This window comes from Bos grunniens, chromosome 22 (genome assembly GCF_055505025.1).
Source record: "Bos grunniens cultivar Pamir isolate PY7600 chromosome 22, Bosgru_T2T1.0, whole genome shotgun sequence".
NCBI classification, from domain to species: Eukaryota; Metazoa; Chordata; class Mammalia; order Artiodactyla; family Bovidae; genus Bos; species Bos grunniens.
Genome location: NC_141186.1, coordinates 54884740 through 54906883, shown reverse-complemented (window position 1 = coordinate 54906883; position 22144 = coordinate 54884740). Strand labels below are relative to the sequence as shown.

The window sequence follows — 22144 nt, the reverse complement described above, 5'->3', positions numbered from 1 at the left end:
ATGAAAAGTGGTTAAAGACTCTATGGATGGAAGGAGAAGCTTCCTGGGAGTGGAAGGAAATTCCCTAGAGAAGATGGCACTAGGGATTGTGGGCATAGGGACCGAGACATGGGGTCGAAGGTGACAGGCGAAGAAGAGCGGTGTTCCGAGTGGGAATGCCAGGCGGCACACCCCTGCCTAGCCTCCTTGCGTTCACTTCAGGGCCGCACCTCGGCAGCAGGCCCGAGGCTCTGCAACAGCTTCCGTGAGGCTGGGGTCCCCCGGGCCCGCATCCCTGGGGAGGCTGCATTCGCATCTGTCTCTGTGCAGATGGCTGGTGAGCGCAACTCGCGGCCCCCACCCCCACCCGCACCCCCTTCTGTCGCCGGGACCGGCTGCGCAGGGGAGCGTTATTTTTAGAAGCAGCACCATCTGTTCAAGGTGCCGGGCAGATTCTGTTTGTCTCCGCAGTGGCCGGGACAGCCATGCTGTGTCAGGGGAAGGGCTGCAGAGCCAACCTGCCCTGTGCGGGAGCCAAAGAGAGGCCGCGGGCACACGAGGCACGGGATTCTGGGGTCTGGGGTCTGGAGCCGCCAGGGCCATGGCTCTGGGGCCAGGGCAGTCAGCGTGGAGGACAGGCTAGGTGTGGGGGTGCCCTGTGCTCCCAGCACCCTACCAGGTCCCTGGGCCTGAGCCTGGATCTACCTCCTGACAGATTCTGAGTGCCCTGCCCTGACCTTACCCCTGCCCTCCAGCTTTGGGTAGAGAACAGAGACGCGTGGGGGTGGAGGACAGTATGAGGGCCAGACCGCGAGGATCCCTGGTGGGATGTAACACTGGGCGTGGCCGAAGACGCGGACCTGACTGTGTGCTCCACACGGGCGGAGGCGTCTCCCTGCTGGACCCGGGACGCCCCAGCATGTCCCGCTGCCTTTGCCACCACCTGCCCAGCTTCTGAGTCATCTCAGAAGGGACTTAGGCAAGGCTTCTGATGGCACATTGCTTGGGCTCAAATCCAACGGTGATGTGACCCTAGACAACTTCCTTAACCTGGCAAAGCCTCCATTTGCCCGTCTGTGAAATGGGATACTGGAGTATCTGCTTCCCAAGTCTTAGGTGCCAATTTGCCAGCTTGCTGGCTGTAACGCTTCCCCCCTTCCCCCGACTGCATTCAGCATCCGCTCGTGCGGCCACTCAGCCGACCAGTTTCCACTTTCCAAATGCAGACTGCACCCCAGATCTGTTGTCTTTCCAGGCAGGTTGTTTCCTCAGCCACGGAACCAGCACTGGTGGAAACCAGTCTTGTGCTGGGTGCTGGGGAAGCTCTGTTCTCAGGGAGTTTAATCTAGTAGGGGAGGCAAGCTGGCAGAACCCACCCCAAGACTGAGGGTAGAGGGTGCAAAGTCAAGGAATGAGCCACATGTGATGGGCTGGAAGAGGGAAGGGGGGTTCAAATGTTTAACAGAGGAATTAGAGAATGCCTGACAATGCGGGAGCCTCAGAAAACGTGGTTTGATCTCTGGGTTGGGAAGATCTCTTGGAGAAGGAAATGGCAACCCACTCTGTATTCTTGCCTGGGAAATCCCATGGACAAAGGAGCCTGGCGGGCTACAGTCAGTGGGGTTGCAGAGAGTCGGACACGACTGAGCAACTGAACAAGTGATACATCACAGCGAAGTTAGCGTTAAGGCTGGACCTTAGAGAGGAAGAGATGTTTTTGTTATTGTTGTCCTTTTTAAAAAACTGGCTTTTGATGTGGACCATTTTTTAAGTCTTTATTGAATTTGTTACACTATTGCTTCTGTTTTATGTGTGGGGTGTTTTGGCCACAAGACATGTGGGATCTTAACTCCCTGACCAGGGATGGAACCCACACCCCCTGCGTTGGAAGGCAGAGTCTTAACCACCAGACTGCCAGAGAAGTCCCTGCAAGGAAGGTTTTGAATAGTGGCGAAGTGGGTGTAGACAATCCTGGAGAGAGGAGACAGTGTGTACAGAGGGTGGGGGGGGGGAGGAGGAGCACATGTTTGTTGTTTAGGAAACGCAAGGAGTTCACTCACACCAGAGCCCAGGAAAGTTGGCTCTGAGCCAGTGAAGCAGGATCTTGGATGCAGTAGTCGTGAAAATGTTTTGTTTTGTTTTTTTTAAACAGGCACCAAGGAGCCAGTGATGTTTTTAATGCAAAGCATGGCATGCTCAAATCTGAAAGGTTTTAGAGTCAGACAGGTCCCAACTCTACTCCTGGCTCAGCCGCTCATTAACTATGTGACCTGGACATGGTGTTATTTCACCTCTTTGAGTCTTGGTTTCCTCATCTGTAAACTAGGCATAAGAATGCCTCCGTCATGGGCTTATTGTGGAATCAGATGTTTTCAGAGCCGTTCAGTAAGTAGGAGTCCCTCCCAGCATCACACTGGGGACTGTGAAGGGGGTGAGGAGCCAGTCAAGAGGCTGTGAATGAGGAACCCGAGCAGGGTCAGGAGCCCAGGCCAGGGAGGAAGATGATGAAGCCTGAGCTCTTACCCCACCGCCCCCTGGCTCGGGCACCTGATTGAGTACAAAGAGGGAACAGAGTCAAGAGCAACCCTAATGGTCCAACTCCTGACTCGATGGACATGAGTTTGAGCCAGCTTCGGGAGTTGGTGATGGACAGGGAAGCCTGGCGTGCTGCAGTCCATGGGGTAGCAAATAGTCGGACACGACTGAGCAACTGAATGGAGTGAACTGAATGGTCCAACCCTGGGGGGATGCTTTTTATTGACACAGAGGTCACAGAAGGATGGGGACATTTGGGAGAGTCTGAGAGCCTGGACGACCTTCAGAGGTGACATTTGGTAGTCATGGGGAGTTTGGTTCTAGAGCTTAGGAGAAAGGGCCGGGTGGAAATGTCAGTTTGGGAACCACTTACGTTAGGATGCAAGTTGATGTCAGTTGGGTGGCTTTGCCAGGGAGAGGTGAGGCATTAAGGGGGTCAAGGGCAGGACTGTGGGAAAAGCCCAGAGTTCGCCCAGAACAGAGAAGCGGTATGGACCCCTGGGCAGAATTGTTCAGAGAAGCTATCATAGAGTGGGAAGAAGGGATCGGGTCATCAGGTGTGAGCAAGAGTGTAGAGACAGAAGGACCCTGGAGTGGCTGGTGGGAGTCATTCCCAGAAGATCCTACCGCCTAACCCAGCAGAATGTGACATTTGAGAAAGCGGGAGCTGGAGGTGATTTTGAGCCATAGACTGGGTTACAAGAGCAAGACAGGAGTCTAGAACCCAGAACCAGTGGAATGTTGGCTACAAGAGGAAGAAAGCCCCAAAGAAGGACTGTAATGGAATCCCCTCGAACTCTAGGGCAGTGGTTCTGCCTGTTTAAAATTTCCCAGCCCCAGTACCAGAGGTTGACTCATTTCTGCAGGCCTGAGCCTGGAACTCTATGTTTCAGCCAATCCCCAGGTGATGCCTGGGCAACCACACTTTGAGCAGCCCTGCCCTGGGGTCCTGAGCTCCACTCAGAGAAGCGTTTATCAAGAGAGGAAGGAGAGGAAACTCCTGCTCCTGCTCTCGGCTCCTCCTCTGGCTTCCAGGCCTTCTGATCCATTGCCTTTAGGTCTGAGGCCAAGTCAGCGTCCAGACAGAGATCGCTAGCTATCCACCAAGGAGTCACGGAGGGAGGTGACCTGGGGTGGAGCATGAAAGGCAATGGGTACACAGCCACCAACCAGGGATAGTTCTTCTTGAGCCCAGAAGACTCACTTCAGTAGTGAGAAATAAAATCTGAAAAGCATTTTCAACACATACAAATACCAACACATACAAATACCACCTCCTGCCAGTGCCCGCATCAGCCTGACTCCCCTCCTCCTCTGAATCTGGGTATCCTGCTTTTCTGCCTTTCCCTACTTTCTATTTAGTTCTATTTCTTGGCCTCTGTGTGCTCAGGCTGCATAGAATGACTTTTCCTCAAGCCTTATCTGCCTGCTTCCCTGATTTGGACCCCAAAGAACTTAGCGATTCAAAAGTAGTCTCCCAACTTAAACTAATTCTTTGGCACTTCTGTGGGTGAATTTTCCTTCCCCATCCCATGGAGGAATGAATTTTATAAACTCAGACACACTGAGTTGCAGCCACGTAAATACAGCAGGAACCAGAGGGAAAGGATAAAGCACAGAACAAGAGAATGGATCAGTAAAGGTGGGGTTTCTGGCATTGGTGACAGATGGCACTGATGGGTCAAAGTGAGTCTTCTCTATAATCATGCAGTTGGCCCCAAACGACTTTTGCTTAGTCCCATTTTCTTGGCTCAAGCCTACTCACAGGGACACCCCATTGCCTGACAACCTGGCTTTGAGCGACAGCACCAAATACCTGGGGTCAGCTACCCATGCTTGATCACAGAACTCATGAAAAATGCCCTGTGCCCTCCCTACTCCACCCACACCCAGCTCCTCAGACTTCCCAAGCCTGTGCTCTGTCAGTCAGCACTGCTATCCTGGATAGCTCTACGGGCACTTAAAACCCTTTGCCCTATGTCAGCACCACAGAACACGGACAGCTCCTTGACACGCGGTCCCTATACCCACCCCAGATCCCAAATCAGTACTGTGGCCTTGGGGACAGCTCCCAGTGGAGACAGTTCCCCAGTGCCTGTGTCTTTGTCCTCCCCAGGGGGGCTGTCAGCACCACAACCACATGGACAGCACTCACGCCCAGCCTCTGCTGGTCAGCCGGCAAGGGGAGAGAGGGGGCCCTACGGTTATCAGGTTCCCTGGCCTTAGCTACCCAATCCCTCCCTAGCACCCACCTGCATCCATCCATCAGCACGTCATCCCTGGAGACGGTTCCCTGAGCCCCAAGGACCCAGTGACCTGTTGTTTATGGTCAGAGCACTGACATGGCAGAACCCCGTGTATCATTACAGAGATCAGAAAAACGGGCAGGAGCCTGGTCTGGTGGAAAGAAGGATGTAACTGGGTCCTTAAGAGTTTCTGTGTGCATGTGTCTGAGAACTGACTGCCTCCCGCCCCCAAACCAAAGACCTCATGCAGTCCCTGCAGTCTTCCTGTTTCCTCCTCTGTAAAATAAGAGTGTGGCAGTACCTGTGTCATAGGGTTGTCGTGAAGGATTAAATGAGATAACAAAGGTGGAGTGGATGCAATGGTGCTGGACACATGTGATCCAAGTGTCCCCCTTATTGTTTGTTTGTTTGTTCTTGTCCTTTCAGCCCTCCGCTTGTAATCTGTGAGGACAAAGCCGGGGGCAGGAGAGAGGGAGGCAGATGAAGCCCGAAGGGGATGGTGTCACTCCAGCTAGTTAGGATCTGGAGGCTGGGGACAGCCAGGGAAGTCAGTGCACCTGTAGGGAGAGTTGGGCAGGGTGAGAGATGAGACTGGGGAAGCGGCCAAGACATTTGACTGAAACCAGAGGACACTGTGGGCTTTGCAGGTGGCCCTAGCGGTAAAGAGCTCTCCTGCCAGTGCAGGAGACGTGAGACTCGGGTTCGATCTCTGGGTCAGAAAGCTCCCCTGGAGGAGGGCACAGCAACCCACTCCAGTATTCTTGCCTGGAGAATCCTATGGACAGAGGAGCCTGACAGGCCACAGTCCGTGGGGTCATAACGAGCTGGAAATGACTGAGTGACTTAGTATGCACACACGCACGCAGAGGACGCTGAACAGAGTAGCTGATCCATCTTAGGCCGAGCCCTCGAACTGCATGTACCCTCTCTTGGAGGTAAGATGAGGTCTCTCCCAACACTTTTCTGCCTCAGCTAAGCTTTCTTACCTCTATCTGCTGATGATTTTACTGTTTTTCCTTCATCAGAAAACCCTCCTAAGTTTTTTTTTAAACTTTACTGTTTTTCTTTCATCAGAAAACCCTCCAAGTTTTTTGTTTTTTTTTTTTTTAAGGGAAGGTGTATAACAGGGAGCACATAAAGGGTACGAATCTTGGAAGGCAGGCACTTCCATGCAGAGGCCAGTGGGTGTCAAAGGCACCAGGTGCCTTTGATGTTTCTCCTTCCTCCAGCCTCCAGCCAAGCAGGACTTGGCTTAGAGCTAGGATGATGTTCCTGCTGGGCACAGCAGGGCAGCAAGAGGCTCAGGAAGTGCCCCTGTCTGAGCAGCAAGTATCTGGTGATGGGAGAATCCTTGAGGATGGTGCTAAAGTGGCTCTCTAAGACTGAGATCTGTCCAATCCCCCCTCACTTTATAGGGAAGGAAACTGAGGCACAGGGAAGAAGGCAGTCGTCTGAGGCTATTCTGTGAGTTGGTGAAAGGCAATGGGACACAGAGGCTCTGGACTCAAGCAGGCACCCATCTGTAAGGCACTGGCCGTCTGTAACCCTCCGAGCCCAGCTCTCTCTCCTGTAAGGTGGGAACAGTGATACTGAACAGCCCATGCAAGCGTGTGCTAAGCAATCCATTTTAATAGTGGAGGCGAAGACGAGATTGGAGCTCCGCAGATGCAGTTCCCAGGCAAGTGCCATTTGGATTGAAAGTGAAAGGTGCTCAGTCACGTCCGGCTCTTTGTGACCCCCATGGACTATACAATCCATGGAATTCTCCAAGTCAGAATACTGGAGTGGGTAGCCTTCCCCTTCTCCAGCGGATCTTCCCAACCCAGGAATCAAACCGGGGTCTCCTGCATTGCAGGCAGATTCTTTACCAACTGAGGGATGCCATTTGGATTACATTGCCCCAAAACCTGAAGCAAGAGTGGTGCAGGAATCATTCAACTTGGTCAACAGACCCTGACCATGGGGTCTGGGGGGGCTCTCTGTGGCAGAGTAAGCAGACCCTCAGCTAGAAAGGTGGTCTGTGCACCTCCCTTGCTCTCTCCAGAATCCCAGTGCCTGAGGCAGGGCCTGAGATGCAGCTTTTTATCGAGTAGGTAGATGGATGGATGGATGAGTGGGTATGTGAGGCACATAGAGGACCAGGAATGCGGGGTTTCCTCTACCATCTAACACTGGAAACTCCTGTGGAGAGCAAGGGGCAGTGGAGAGAGTTGACCCTGGTGGTCAGGGGATCCACCCTCCCTCAATTCAGGCAGGAGGCTGGGAAGCTATGTGAGAAACCCCAAGTCCCTAACAACCCACCCCCGTCCCTGCTTCTGCCATCTGTGCCTTTGAGGCCGATGCGTGGCTGTTTCTGTGGGTTTTTTTTTTTTTTAGATCTTCCTTTTCTGGTTAACAGGATAGGAGTTTTCTAAAAATAGCACTAAACTGGCTTCTGAGGCATTCATTTTCAGTTCCCTTCCTCTTTCCCTGTTCTCTCTCCTTGACTGTGAGAATTCAGAGCCGAGACCGTCATTGTGAGCTTTGATGCGCGTGCACACGCAAACCTAAAGGACAAACCTCTCAGAGAGGGGCGGCTGAGGCGAGAACTACAGCCCCTCCCCTGACTGTCCCGTGAGGCTGTCCCTCTGTCCCCAGCTGCCAGCTGAGTTTCCCTGTCTCACCCTGGTCAGCACCCAGCAGGAGGGTCCCCTTGGCTGGAGTGGAGTGTGGGGAGGGGCTACAGAGAGGCCAGAATTTCCATCCAGGAGAGGGGATGCCTGTGGGGATCAGTCAAGACCAGAGCAGAAGGGAGACTAGCCCTTCGACCTGTGCCTACAAGTGGGGGCCCTCCCCAGCCTTCCGAGCTGTGCTGGGAGGCTTGCGGGCACCGTCAGCCTGAGACCTGTGTTAAGGACAGCAGCGTGGGGACAGTCTGGTTGAGCAGCTAGAGGAGGGGAGTGAGTTAAGTTAGCGTCGTCAGAACAGTCACTGTTTAACGAGTCTCCCTCTCACTGGGCCAAGTTCCATCTCAGTTGAGTCCTCACCCGGCCTTAAGAGGGAGGCTGTGGGGCTGGCTCTGTTCCAGGAAGATGAGACGGATGCACAGGGAGGGGTGAAGAGCCTTGCCCCCACCTCACCCCAAATCTCAGAACCCCCACCTGTCAGCGTCAGGCCTCGTCATCAGGGATCTCCAGATGGGGTCTGTGTCCCCACATGGCTCACTCATTGGTGCCGAGGAAGATTCAAACTAAAGAGTGACTTTATAAATACATATTAAGGTGGCATTTAAATTCAGCACATCTGAAAACAGAAGGATTCGGCATCCGAAAGTTATTTTTAGCGCCTAATTCATTTGCAGTGTCCCAGCTACCATCCTTCAGTTAGGGTTTGAAAAACTGTTGGTTTAGGTTTGGGAGTGTTTTTTTAAAAAAATAAAATCCTTCATTTGAAAGATGGATTTCTTTTTTGTTAAATTAACTCCAAAAAAAAAAAAATTGCTCCTTCCTCTGCCAGTCTCTCCTGGCAAAGATTTTTTATTAAGGTGCCCCTAACCTACTCTTGAGTCATTGAAGTATAACAGTACAGAGTTATTTAAATGCTAAAAAGATGAAACTGAAATGCACAAACCCAATATTGTCAGAACGTTCTCCTGGAGTCCAAAGGGGCTGTTGTATCAGAGCCAGAAGGGACCCCAGAGAACACTGCTCCAGTCTCTTCACTTTCCACATGGGAAACAGGCCCAGGCAGGAAAGAGGCTTGGTCACCCAGCAGGAGCTTGGAAAACGGGGAGGAGCTTTTCAAGGGGCTGTGGCCCCAGTTGGCTGTGTGACCCCTAGTGTGTTGCTTAACCTCTCTGGGCCTAGGACTGGCTCTCTGCCCTGCCCAGGCCCATGCCTTAGTTTGGGTTGCTATAGAACAAAATACCATAGACTGAGCAGCTTAGACAACAGAAGTTGTTTTCCTCATAGTGCTGGAGGCTGGGAAGTCCAAGATCAAGTTACCGGCAGATTCAGTTCCTGGTGAGAACCCACTTCCTGACTTACAGATGGCTGTCTCTTCACTGTCCTCACACAGTCAAAAAAGATCGTCTCTCCCAAGTCTCTTTTTATAAGAAGACTAGTCCCATTCATGAGGGCTCCACCCTTATGACCTAATTGCCTCCCAAATGCCCCACCTCCAAACACCATCACACTGGGGATTAGGACCTTCAACACATGAACTTGGGGCAGGGGGACACATTCAGTCCACAGCAGCCTGTGTGCCCATTACTTAGGACAGGGGCACTGTCAGTGTGCTGTTGAGAGCTGGCTGCAAATGAACCTCGTTGCAACCTTGAGGGAGGTACACTTGCCAGCAACAGGAGGGGTAGGTAGGAGGGAGGTGGGAGGAGGCACAGAAGCCAGTTTACTGCAGAGCGTCTGCTCCGGGGGCCAGGAGCTGCAGAGAGACCCATACACCGGGTCTCTGTGGGTTCTTACAGCAGCCAGTAAGGCAGATGGGCCAACCTCACCAGGCACATGAGCCCCAGAGAGGTTAGGTGACTTCTCCAAAGTCACACAGCCCATTTTCCTGCAGGGGAAGACTATATTCCCTGCTCATATTAAGAGAAAAATCTTCCCTGATACCCTGGGCCCGATCACATCTTCCTGCTCTAGATATCCACAGCATCTGGGACTGACTGCCTGCTGTGGCAAACCCATCATGTTATAACAGGTCTTTTGATTGTCTCTCTTGCCCCTTGTCAGCTCCTGGAGGGCAGGACCCATGTCTGGATTATCCACTGCCTGGCACAAAGTAGGTGCCCACAGCACAGTTAATGAATGGATGATTGGATGGATGGATGGATGGATGGGAGGGTGGATGCATAAATGGTTGAAGATCATTGTTCCTCTTCACACAACAGCCATTAAAATCACCAGTCGCCCATTAACTGATGCCTACTGTTGTTGTCACAGATATAATTACTGCTAACGGTTCTCGTAGCTCATGGTGTCAGAGAGGTAATTATCCGTGCCTATAAGCCACGCCGCAGGTAGCAAGAGGACAGAGAGAAAACAGCACCTCGGGGTTAGAGAGTCTCTCATGGTTTGCGAAGCACTGTTGTTCACATATGGCACTTCATTTAAGCATCCTAAGTGCCCCGTGAGGGAGATACTACCAGGGAAGGCAGCATCGCCTCCTGATTAAGAATATGTCTCTGGATCCAGATCTCCTGGGTTCAAATCCCAGCTCTGCCACTCACTAACTCTGTGACCTTGGATGAGTGACTTCACCTCTCTTGGTCTCAGTTGCTGTGTGTGTTCTAGGGAATAAGAAGACTATCTGTCGCAAAAAGTGCTTGTGGATAGTTATGATCATTAGTGCTTACCATGTGCTTGTCTTGATTCTAAATATTCTGCATTAAATAATGCATGTAAGCCTCATAATACCTACGAGGTAGATACTATTACCCTCCCTGCTTTTTTTTTTTTTTTTAAAGATAATGAAACTGAAGTTAATTTGCCTCCCATTCTGCTGAGAGATGGCAGAACTTGAACCCAGAGGCTGTGTCTTCCAGAGCCCCTCCAGTTAACCTCTACAGCATCTCTACACACAGCCCTGCTTGGTCCTTGCCTCACCTGCTCCTCTCAGAGATGTATCACTGGGGTCCAAACTCATGGGTTTGGGGGCGGGGTGTGCTTGGGTGGCCGAGGACCCTGAGTGCTCCTGCAGGACTGTGGGTGGGAGCCCCAAGCACACACACGGGTGCCTCGTGCCTCTGCTTAAGGCATCAGCTCCATTGTAAGTTCTACTCCGCATGACACGGGTCAGCCCCAGTGCAAAAACCAGGCTTCCACGGCATCCCTGAGTGAAGGGCCCCCCTCTGAGGCATGACAGGCTTCTCCTGTGGCTCCAGCACCCCCTGCCCCAGGCTGGGAAGCCCTGCACCCCCAGTGGACACGCACTGGATTTGAACAGGGTTCATAGTTAGTTTCCAGTACACTGAGAGGTCACAGGGGCCAGGGCAGACTGACTTCTTTTATAGACGAAGAAACCGAGCCTCGCAAAAGTGAAGGGACTCACCCAGGACCCCACAGCCAGGACGTGAGAGAGCCCGGGTTTGAACCCGGATTGCTGTGATTTGGAATCCTGTGTTGCTCCTCCGCCATCGGTCCTGGTCTTCAGCGAGAAAGGAGGGAGCGCCCCCTAGTGGGAGGGGAAAGAGCAACGGGCTGGGAGCCGGGAGATCCAGGCCACCTCTGGGCTCCATCCACCTTTGCTCTGTGTCCCTGGACAAGTTCTTTTCCCTTTCTGAGCTTCAGGTTCTTCCCTAGGAAAATGAGAGGAACCCTGAAATCACCTCCAGCTCTAAAATCCTGTGCAACAGGAAAGGACTGTGAAGGAAAGAGAAGGGGCAGGGGAAGGGACACGTTGGGGCTGGGGTTGGGGCCCGGGTGGGGGCTTGGTCCCATCTGCCTGCCGCCACCTCACCCTCATTGTCCTGGGCCTCGGATGGCCAGCTGTCCATCCCTGCTGGGCGGGGCCAGTCCCCGTGCCAGGCCCGGCCGAGCTCAGCAGAGGCCCTTTGTCACCCAACGCTTGCCGGGGCCTTGGCCACCGGTGTTGGGTGTCTGGGTGGATTGGGTTCTCTCCTGGCAGCCTCACAGATGCCACACTCCTGCAAGGGTGGCCGGGCGGGCAGGGAGAAGCCGCCCGTGCTCGGCGCTCCCCGAGGGACGTGGCAGCCGCTGTCCGTGGTGCTGGACTGCGGGGCCCCCAGGTGAGGGTTCTGTGGCGCCTAGCTCATGCTGACGGCCACGGTGACATCCTGTTGAATGTACGTGAGCTGGATCCTCTCACCAGGACACGAGGGCCTTGATCAGTGTGCTTGCGGACTGCGGGTGGAGGCGGGGGGCTTTCTTCCATCCCCACGCCTATGGGGAGAACAGTGCGTATCAGCAGACACAGGAGACCTGGATGGGGAAAACATCTGTGCTGGGGGAAGGAGCCTGGGAGCTGTGAACTTTGGGGGAAGGGGTTGTGCCCCGATTGTGTGGGCATGGCATGTGTGCAAACAGGGTTGTGAGCACGGGTGTTTCTGAGGGGAGGAGGTGGGGCTAAGATGATGCCTGTAGATGTGACTACGTGTGACAGTGTGCATGTGGGGAGGGGTGTCCACCAGGGTGTGTGCGAAGGGGGGCCCTGTGTTGGGGAGTGTGTGTGGCTTTGGTTAGGCCCTAAAGTAGGCGAGTTGGGTGTTGCACCCTGAGCTGTGTGTCGAAGGCTGTGTGTATACCGGGGTTCGTGTCATGAGGTCAGTGTGTGCACAGTGGGCTGTTGGGGGTGTAGAGTGTGTTATGAGGATGCATAAGGCTGTACCTGGGGGAGGGATAGTGTGGAGTGCCCGGTGGGCATCAGTGCGTTTGGGTTACAGTGTGTGCTGGTGCATGGTGGGGTGTTATATGAACATCAGTGTCCAGGTGTGTGTACGTGTAGTGGGTGTTATCTGGGGTAGGGTGTGTGTGTGTGTGTTTGGCACATGAGTACCTTCCTGAGCACCTGTCCCCTGAGGCCTCCAGTGCCTGACCCTCATCACTCTCTGTGCTTATCCCTGCAGGAGCCCCCACCCCTGACCATGTAGATGCCGGCTCCCGGAAGCAGCATGGGCCCCACTGAATGGAGACTCCTGGGTCTGCAGCCCTGAGCCCCTCCGGCCCCTGGACCTCGCCCCGTGCCTGGGGACGCCCCTCGGAGCCCACCGCCACTGTCGCCAGCCCACCTCGGCCGCCCCCTGGAGCTGGCCGCCCGGAGCCACAGCTGTCCAGTGAGGCTGTGCCGGGGACAGACACGCAGAGCCATCAGCCAGCGGCCTCCTGTGCAGCGCTGACCCTTGGGCCCGCCCCGAGCGGGGACTGCAGCAGACATGGGTGACATGACCAACAGCGACTTTTACTCCAAAAACCAAAGAAACGAGTCGAGCCATGGGGGCGAGTTTGGGTGCACGATGGAGGAGCTGCGCTCCCTCATGGAGCTGCGGGGCACCGAGGCTGTGGTCAAGATCAAGGAGACCTACGGGGACACTGACGCCATCTGCCGACGCCTCAAAACCTCCCCTGTCGAAGGTAGGTGCGGGAGGCTCCCACCTGGGGTTTGGGTTCAGGGGTCAATGAGACCCTGGGCTCCCTGCTTCGGGCCCCAGGAATCTCTGTATCCAGGCTTCAGCATGCAACCAATGAGCCGATTCCAGCTCCCCAGACCCCCGCCACTGGGCTTGGTCATGTCCGACTCTCGCATGTCCAGACCCTGATTGGGGATCCCTCAGTCTGGGGCAGCCATGAAGCTTCTAGGATGACAGATAGGCAGGAAGTTGGGCCATCATGGGCAAGGTGATGACGCCCGTGTGTGTCATACCTCGAAGATGGCATGGGGCCTTCTTGTGTATGCGTGTTAAGTCGCTTTAGTCGTGGGCAACTCTCTGCATCTCTATGGACTGTAGCCCACCAGGCTCCTCTGTCCATGGGATTTCCCAGGCATGAATACCGGAGCGCGTTGCCTTTTCCTTCTCCAGAGGATCTTCCCAACCCAGGGATCGAACCCCCATCTTTTATGTCTCCTGCATTGGCGAATGGATTCTTTACCACTAGCGCTACCAATGAGCAGGCCTGTGATCTCCAGAGAGCGGAGGTTTCAGCCTCCTGGGGGCTCCCCTGGAGGGGACCAAGGCCAGGTTGTCTGCTGCAGGGCAGAGAGGAAAGACAGCAGCCTAGCCTGGGCACCAGAGCTCTGAGTTTGGGTCCCCTCCCCTCAGTCGCCTTCCCCTCACCACGAGAGAGAAGTGTTCGCTACATACACCCCTCAGGCTCAGGTGTGAGGCAGTCTGCCCTGGTGCTGCAGTTTTGCACAAAGAGGCTGCCTGAGTTTCTTCCTCTGGAAAATGGGGCTAATGCTTATCTCACAGTGCCTAGTGGAAGCCCGAGCATGCATACAGTAGGTGCTCAATGTGTGGCAGGCATTGTTATTCTAAAGAGAGTGGACGACAATCCTCCTCCAGGGATAGGCCACAATCTGGGAGGCAGGCAGTGTCTGAAATCTCACCCCTACTGACAGGCGACAAATTTGAGGCCGGAGATCACTCCCACACCATCTCCCGACTCCAGCCCCCGTGCCCTGGGCACTGCTGGGCACTAACCCTGAACCCGCTCTCTGCAGAGGCTGCCCGTGGGCCTCGCCGCTCTGCTGGGGCCAGGCGGTCCCTCACTGTACCGGCATCCGTGTGCCCAGCGGTGCTGGGGTTCAGTGTCTCTCTTGGTCTGGGACCCGCCTCTCTCAGGTCAGGAGGCAAAGCTCAGATGAGTCCTTCTTCCCAGGTTGGCTCCTGTCACTGATGTTTTGCCCATGTTGCTGAGTCTAGGCAGAGTGTAGAAACACCTTTTTCTTCTTTGATGTTGTTTGGTTTGGTTTTGGTGGGGAGAGTAGAAACAGAGGAAGCATCCTTTCTTCGCTGTGTGACTCTAGCTCAGGGCTTGAGAGTGGGCTTGGCCTGGGGGGCTCCTGGCCCCAGCCTCCTGTGAACACCCACCCATGGCAGAATGGTCTGTGCTGTCCTCCACCATCAGGTTGGCACAACTAGCCTGCTAGGAGACAGGGTTGTCCCAATGGTTTTGCCTTTTGAGTGGGACCAGGAGATTCTCTTGAGTCAGAAATTCTTAAGTGTCTCTGGACCCCCAGACTCTGTAGAAACCCAATGGAAGCTATGGCCCCTCCCCTACCCAGAAAAACAGCCAACAGCATGCCACAGTGTGGTCTACACTGCCAGCAGGTTCGCAGAGCTCTTCAAAGCCGGGCCCTGGACCCCGGGTTAAGAAACCCAGCCTCGCCTCCCAGCTGACAGGCTCTGGGATGCTGAGTGGCTCACAGCCACACTCCAGGGCAGGGCAGCAGGTGCGTGCCTAAGGACAGGAGCCCCGTCCTGCCCTTTTCTGGACACCCCACTCCCAGCCTGGTGCCTGGCATAGAGAAGGGTGGGTAACTGTCCCTGATAACCCTGAGATGTGGCCACTGAGTCCCCGGCCCACAGAGAGCAGCTCTCAAGTGGCTGAGCAAGCCACAACAGCAAATCCCAGAGCTACTGCAGCCAAGGGCCCCAGGGATCAGAGAAGTGAGGTGGGTGGACTTCCTGGTATTTGAAGGAGGAGGAAAGGAAAGGGAAAGTGCGTGATGTGGCACAGAGCAGCATTTGTTAGGTGGAACTCCCCAGACTGCTGGTGCGCTGCAAGAAGTGAGGCATTATGTGAAAAGAAAAATAAAGGAGACTTCGTTTTCTCATCTGTAAAATGGAAGTGATAATGGCTATAGCTCTGCCACCTGTTATTTGTATGCCTTTGAGACTTTTATCTGACTTCGCCAGACCTTGGTTTCCTAATATTTCGTGAGCATCAAGTGAGATGTTTGATGGTTGAAAGGTCCCTGAGGAGGGGGAAAGCCCATAGTGGGATTAACCAGGGCTGCGTTGCTGCCCTGAGGGATCTCCCAGGTTGCAGACGGGGCTGGGGGAGGTTTGAGGAAGGACTAACACATGTAATGCTACCCTTGGAGTTGGACTTGGATGACTGGGATTCAAATCCCAGCTGGGCAAGTTTCTGGGCAAGTTACCCAGCCTCTCTGTGCCTTAGTTTTCTCGTCTGAAAAAATGGGAAAGTACTAGTGACTACCTCATAGGGCTGTGATGAGGATAAAGTGAAATAGTTTAACACAGCATCCACCAGGCGCAAGGACAGCGCTGTGTTAGGGTTCAGCCCCAGAGACTGAACCCCTCCGTTTCCCCGTCCATTACACAGATTTTGAACACCGAGTGAGGTCGGGCACACGAGTGAGGCCCAGCGTGTGCGTCCTTCTCAGCCAGCATCAGCTCTTGTTGTTTCCAGTATGATTGTCACTACTTTGGAAGAAGTAGCGGTGATTTCCAGAAAGGCTAGAACCCGACTCTTCCGGGACCCTGGCCCGTGTCCCAGCTGGTGTTACACATGTTTTCCCAGGCTCTTCTGCATCCTTATCACCCACCTTCCTGCATGCAGGTGATGTCACCCATTTCACAGATGGGAAGCAAGAGGGCTGAAGTCATCACCACGGCTCACAGCAGAGCCGACTTTGAACACAACTGTGTGAGGCTCCACGCCCAGCCATGCCTCAGCCCCAAGCCACGCGTGTGTAACCTGGGTACAGTCCTGCAAAGGTGCCCTCTGTCTGCCAGGGGAGCCGCCAGGGCACTTTCCGTCTTCTCTCTCCCCTGCAGCCTTTGTCCTGCCCTGGGTGGCTCTCTTCTGACTCAGAACAACGCTTGGCCTCCCACCCCAGCCTGTGGCTCCAAAGCCCCGTGATCCGGGGCTGCCCTGGCTCCAGACAGAGGCCCAGGTGGGCCATTCCCGACACCCTCTGTCCTCATCTGCTGACGTCAGCAGGGGGTAGCTTCTGAGTCAAAATCTGGGAAAGTGCCCCAGTTCTCCTGAAAATCGAGCTACTTTTAGACAAAAAGATTGCTGAGGGCGATCGAGGGGATTTGAAACCATAGAGGTCAACTTCCACCCAGGGCACCACCTGCCGCCCACCCTAACCACGAGCTCAGATCCCACAGCCTGGCAATACTGGATATTTCTCTGGGCCACCGAGCACCCCTGCTCTCCTCTCCCACTGTGGGTCCTCTTCCATCCTGGTGATGCCCCTCCCTTGGTGCCCTCCACCCTCCCCCTCCTTGCACACCCATCCAGCCTAGGGCAGTAAAGCCCCTGATGCTCAGGTTTGACTCCTGGCTGGCTTACTCTTTGAGAGACACTGGGAGAGCTCAGTGAATCCTCTCTGAGCCTCAGTTGTCATGTCTGTGAAATAGGCATAATAACACTACCTTCCTTATAGAATGTGTGAGAATTAAATCAGATCACCTATCTGAAGGGTTTAGCCCTTTGTGTGGCAGCCCCTAGACACAAAATGATGATCATTGTCATTGTTATTATCATACCCAAATAGTCTCTTTTTTAAAAAACAACATGCTCTGGCCCCATCCCTGTGCAAGAATTAGGCAATTAAATGAGACGGTGCCCAGCATCGAGTCAACGTGCTATCAGAGGAGGCTTCCCAGAGGAGGTGGCTTCGAATTATCCAGAAAGTTGGGTAGTGGGTATTGGGGTGGTCTGTGAGCCCTGGGGCGCAGGAGCTGCTTGTCATTCTCCAGTGTCCCCAGCGCCTGCTCCAGCAGTTGGAGGGTCAAAAATATTGGCAGAATGAAGGGAAGGAGGAAGTAGCAGTGGATGTTCTGTGTCCCTCTCTGTGGGGTGTGGAAGGCTGCAGACTGGGGACAGGACCTCCCTGAGGGGACACTCGGCTTCAGTCTGCAGAGCCCCGGGCGGCAGTGCTCGGAGCCACTCAGCTCGCCTGGCGCTGTCCTTCACTCTGGACCCTGCACCACCGGCTGTCAGCTGGGGCGGCCAGAGAGGCCCCGCACGGTGCTCCCCGCGTCGCATATTTCATGGTGGGGGAGAAAGGGGACCGAGGAGACTGGGCAGCCGCGGGGTGCGCTGGGAACTGGATCCGGTGGGGTGCTGTGAGACGGAGCCTCCAGTTAATTTTGTATGAATCCTGCGGCCCTGCCCGAGTGGGGGAGAGACAGGGGCTGAGAGAAGGACAGGAGGACAGACGGTGAGGGATGGGACCCCACGTGGACTGAACGCGGTGATGGACAAGACGCCCCTCGGACCTGCTGGGGCCCACATTGCCCATGGGGCCGCCACCCACTGGGCACGGGGGAGAGCAGGAAGGCAGCGAGGGGGGGTCTCCTGTTTGCCACCGTGACACTCTGTCTCCCCAGGGACCCCAGGGAACCTGAGGCAGACCCAGCTGCAGCAGAGTCCCAGGCAGACACGGGATCCACTCGGGGAATTCACAGCCTGGCCAGAGAGAAGGGGAAACATCTCCCTGCCCCAACCCACTAACACCCCTTCACTCCCCCACCCCCACCCCTGGTCTTCACGCAAAGCTGCCCGGGACTCTGTCAGCTGCAAGGCCTGGAGGAGCAGAGCTCACCCAAGTATGTAAGAGGCTGAGGAAATGTAACCACTTTCTGAATACCTCCAGGGGCAGAGGAGGGGCCGGCATGACACCCTGGGAGGTGTTCTGGCCTCACTGCTATCGCTCAGCAGGTTGTGACTTCAGGCAAGATATTTAGACTCTCCAGACCTGTTTTCTCACCTGTAAAATGGGACTGTGCTACTTCCCTCTCCCACCGTTTGGAGACAGTGAGTTGGAAGTGCTTTGAAGGTTTTCTACCAAAGAAGTCATCATCTTTCAGTATTTACTGAGTATTTCTATCTATTAGGATTCGATTTGGGGCTTTCCCAGTGGCTCAGCTGTGAAAGAAGCTGCCTGCAATGCAGGAGACGCAGGAGACCCGGGTTCTATCCCTAGGTTGGGAAGATCCCCTGGAGGAGGGAACAGCAACCCACTCCCCTATTCTTGCCTGGAGAGTCCCACGGACAGAGGATTCTATTTGATAGAAATGTGTCTCAAACTGGCTTATGCAAAAAAAGGATTTTTTTCTGGCTTGTGCAACTGAGAAGTCCAGGGATTGTCCTGGCCTCAGGCATGGGTGGACCCAGGGCCTCTGATGCTGAGAAGGGCTTGTTCATCCCTCTCCTGCTGTCTTCTGCCTCCACTGTCCTCTGTGTTGGCTTCCTTCTCAGACAGGCCCTCACCCCATGAGGGCTCCAGCAGCCAAAGTCACCTCTTTCTCAGGGCCCCCCCACCACTCCATGAAGTATCAGAACAGACTCCCTCAAGGGCCACCTGGAGCCGCTCTTGAACCAATCCCTGTGGCTGGAGGTGGGAATAGTCTGATTGGTCAGATCCGGTCACATGCTCACCCCAGAAGGGTGCAGTCCTACTGTGTGCAGGGGAGGTATAGAGGAATGGCAGGCATGCTCCACGCCCTGGAGGATGGGGAGAACAGATAGACTCAAGGAGGCAGCTGAGGAGTGAAGGCAGGATTGGGAGCACCAATTGGGGAGTGATCACAGCCAAACCACACACTGCTAATAATTACACCTGGGAAGCAGGTGGAAGCTGGCTGCATCCAGGCTGGGGGGCGGGAGTCTCTGGCCAGTGTCCCAGAAGTGAAGGGGCTGACTCAGTGTCAGGGTCAAGTCCCAGCTCCATTTTCATCCAGCTGTGGAACACTGGGCCATTGTCTAACCTCTCTGTACCTTCGTTGCTTCATCTGTGACCGGAGAAAATAACAGGGCCTCTTTCACGGGGTTGCTGGGAGGATCAGAGCATCGTCGTGCAGTTGCTAAGTTGTGTCTGAGTCTGTGACCGCATGGACTGCAGCATGCCAGGCCTCCCTGTCCTTCACTATCTCCCAGAGTCTACTCAAACTCATGTCCATTGAGTCGGTGATGCCATCCAGCCACCTCATCCTCTGCCGCCCGCTTCTGCTTTTGCCTCCAGTCCTTCCCAGTGTCAGGGTAAAGTGTGTGAAGAGCCGAGTGCCTGGCACATGGCAGGTGCGATCTCAGCGTCAACCTGGGGCTCTGGGTGACTTTAAGGGACAGGTTGGGTTCACATGGGTAGAGAAGAGAGAGGCAGCTTTTCTGGGCAGGTGAGGGGCCTAAGCAACACATATGAGTCTGTGGGTTTCCAAAAGTGAGCCCTGTATTTGACTTGCAATGCTTCTATCCCCTCCCCTCACTCCCAGTACCATCAGGAAAAACAAATCCCCTAGAAGCACAGTTTTCCATGAAAGTCCGATGAATCTCCTGTAGATGCCTTCCAGAATGCCACCTGCACATCCTTCTGAATCATCCATGAGATAAACCCATGTGTTGATTGATACGTGGTGCTCTCTGTCTTCCCAGGCTGGGGCAGCAGAGTTGATGCTGGACAGACAGTTGTATAGGCTCAGGGGAGGCCGGGAGAGTGCAGAACAGTTAGAGAAGGGGCCTGACCTGTCACTCGTGGGGGCTCCTGGCCGGGGTGGTGAATGGGGGGGTCGGGGTGGGGTGTGAGGGGGCGGGTTTCCAGGAACTGCATGTTCCTTGACCTTGACCAGTACTGCTTGGCCTGGTCAGTGCTTCGTAATCAGGCAAAGAGAAGGGGCAGGGAGGATACGGGGTAGGGGCCGCATTGCAGGTGGGCTTCTCATCAGGCGGGCCCACCATCCAAAAAGCCTGCGTCCCTAGGCCAGCCAGTGGCTGTAATTTACTGGGTGCAGACTTCTCAGGGCCAGTCTTTCTTACTGGGGCCTCCCAGCAGCCCTGTGTGCAGGAAACCACGGCGTACAGAGGAAGGTGGTCCTGATTTGTACTCTGAAGGCACCTTTGATTTATAGAATGAATGTGCCCTAAACACTGAGTGCCTACTCTGTCCTCAGAAAAGAGAAGGAAGGGGAAGAGCTCTACCCGGGGGGCCCTTGATCCAGGGCCACAGTTTTCCTGTCTGTAAATGGTGTGACAAGAACACCCACCTTCCAGAACCAATGGATACAGGTACTATTCAAGGTTGTCCAATTCTTACCCCGCATCTGTCATACTGAGCAGAGGTGGAAGCTAACACACAGGCATGCACTGAAAAGATGTGTGCTGTGCACCTACTGTGCGCCAGCGTGGGCCACGTGGCTCCTCTGGGTTCTGTCTGCTGCTCGGGCAGCGTCTCTATCTAAGTCAGGTGGGCAGGGCTGGGGTGGGGCAGCCTTCCATTCCCTATTGGTCCAGGGTCTGGGATGGAGGAGCCCCTTCCTGACCTCCTTCTGCTCCAGAGCTGCCCCAAGAGTTCCTGGAAATGGAGGTGCAGAGCTGGGTTGTTAATCCCTCTGCCTTGAAGACTCTTCCAGTCTAGCTGTGATAAAACTGCCAGCTGATTCCAGGTCCAGCTGGGATTCCAGGTGCAGCTGAGATTCCAGTTCCAGCTGGGATTCCAGGTGCAGCTGTGGTTCCAGTTCCAGCTGGGATTCCAGGTGCAGCTGTGGTTCCAGGTCCAGCTGTGGTTCCAGTTCCAGCTGTGATCCCAGGTCCAGCTGAGATCCCAGGTCCAGCTGGGATTCCAGGTGCAGCTGAGATTCCAGTTCCAGCTGGGATTCCAGGTGCAGCTGTGGTTCCAGGTGCAGCTGTGATAGAGCTGTGATTTCAGGCACAGTTGTAGTCCCAGGTCCAGCTGTGATCCCAGGTCCAGTTGTGATAGAGCTGTGATTTCAGGTACAGCTGTGGTTCCAGGTCAAGCTGTGGTTCCAGGTCCAGCTGTGATCCCAGGTCCAGCTGAGATCCCAGTTCCAGCTGGGACTCCAGGTCCAGCTGTGATCCCAGGTCCAGCTGTGACCCCGGGTCCAGTTGTGATAGAGCTGGGATTTCAGGCACAGTTGTAGTCCCAGGTCCAGCTGTGATTCCAGGTGTAGGTGTGGTCATGGGCACAGCTGTGGTTCCAGTTCCAGCTGTGATTCCAGGTCCAGCTGTGATACATGGTTCAGCTGTGGCCCCAGAGACTCCTTAACGCATATTGACTGCTCATAGAGGGCCAGCCCGTCTGCTGAGGCTTCGTGACAGTATATTTGTTAATCCTCCCAAACCCATGTGAAGCAGGAACTACTTATATCCCCAGCTTTCCAATGAGAAAATTGGGGCTCAGGGTCCCACCGCTAGCAAGGGGCCCAGCCAGGACGGGTGCCCAGACAGGCTGGCACCCAAATGTACCCAGGTAGCCCCCTTCATCTTCTGGCTGCTGTTGAGAATAACTCTATGGCAAGAGGGAGGGCACTTCCGGACAAAGGTGGGGGTGATCCCTGCCCAACTGGAGATGAGTGAGGAGAGGCGTCCTTTGAACTGGGTCTCCTCCCAGGCAGGGTGGGGGGAGTTGAGCACGCAGTGACCAGAGAGGGAGCATGTTCTCAGCGAGAGGAGCTGCTTGAGCAAAGGGCCAGAACGTGCCCAGGGAGAGATGAGGGACTCATCACGGCTGGGACCTAGCATGTGTCTCAAGGGGAGAGGACCGGTCCACGGACTGGGTTTTAGCCGGTGTGTTCATGCCGTGTGTGCAGAATGTTAGCCTGCTGATCGTGGCTACGTTCGTCTATGCTGTGCTGTCCACATGAATGTGAAGTGGGCCATGAGCTCCATGAGAGAGGCCTGAGAACAGCTCCTCTCCAGGGGCCTGGGAAGCCAAAAGCTCGATAAAGGCAGGGGGACTGAGGTTTGGGTGAGGCGGTTCTCACACTGGTTTCCCTGGGGTTCCATGGAAGTGCCCCAGGGGACAGGCAGATGCTGAGTGGCTGGGGCTCTGGCCTTCCTGCCCACTGTGTTCCAGAGCAGCAGCTTCTTTTTTAAAAAATCTGTTTTGCATTGTGAAGCATCTAGTAAGTTTTCTTTAAAAAAAAAAAAAGAGGTGGGGGA

General features: G+C 54.7%; 1 protein-coding gene across 11 annotated transcripts in view; it reads left to right on the top strand.

Moving 5' to 3' along the window:
• The window catches only part of ATP2B2 (ATPase plasma membrane Ca2+ transporting 2), a 195062-nt gene that overhangs the window by 60629 nt on the left and 112289 nt on the right, over positions 1 to 22144 (top strand). For all 11 annotated transcript variants that reach the window (XM_086368496.1, XM_086368500.1, XM_086368498.1 and 8 more), the window contains exon 2: positions 12340 to 12844. In XM_086368496.1, the coding sequence (XP_086224622.1) occupies positions 12646 to 12844 (199 nt within the window). In that variant the 5' untranslated portion in view covers positions 12340 to 12645. The remainder of the gene's footprint in view (positions 1 to 12339; positions 12845 to 22144) is intronic.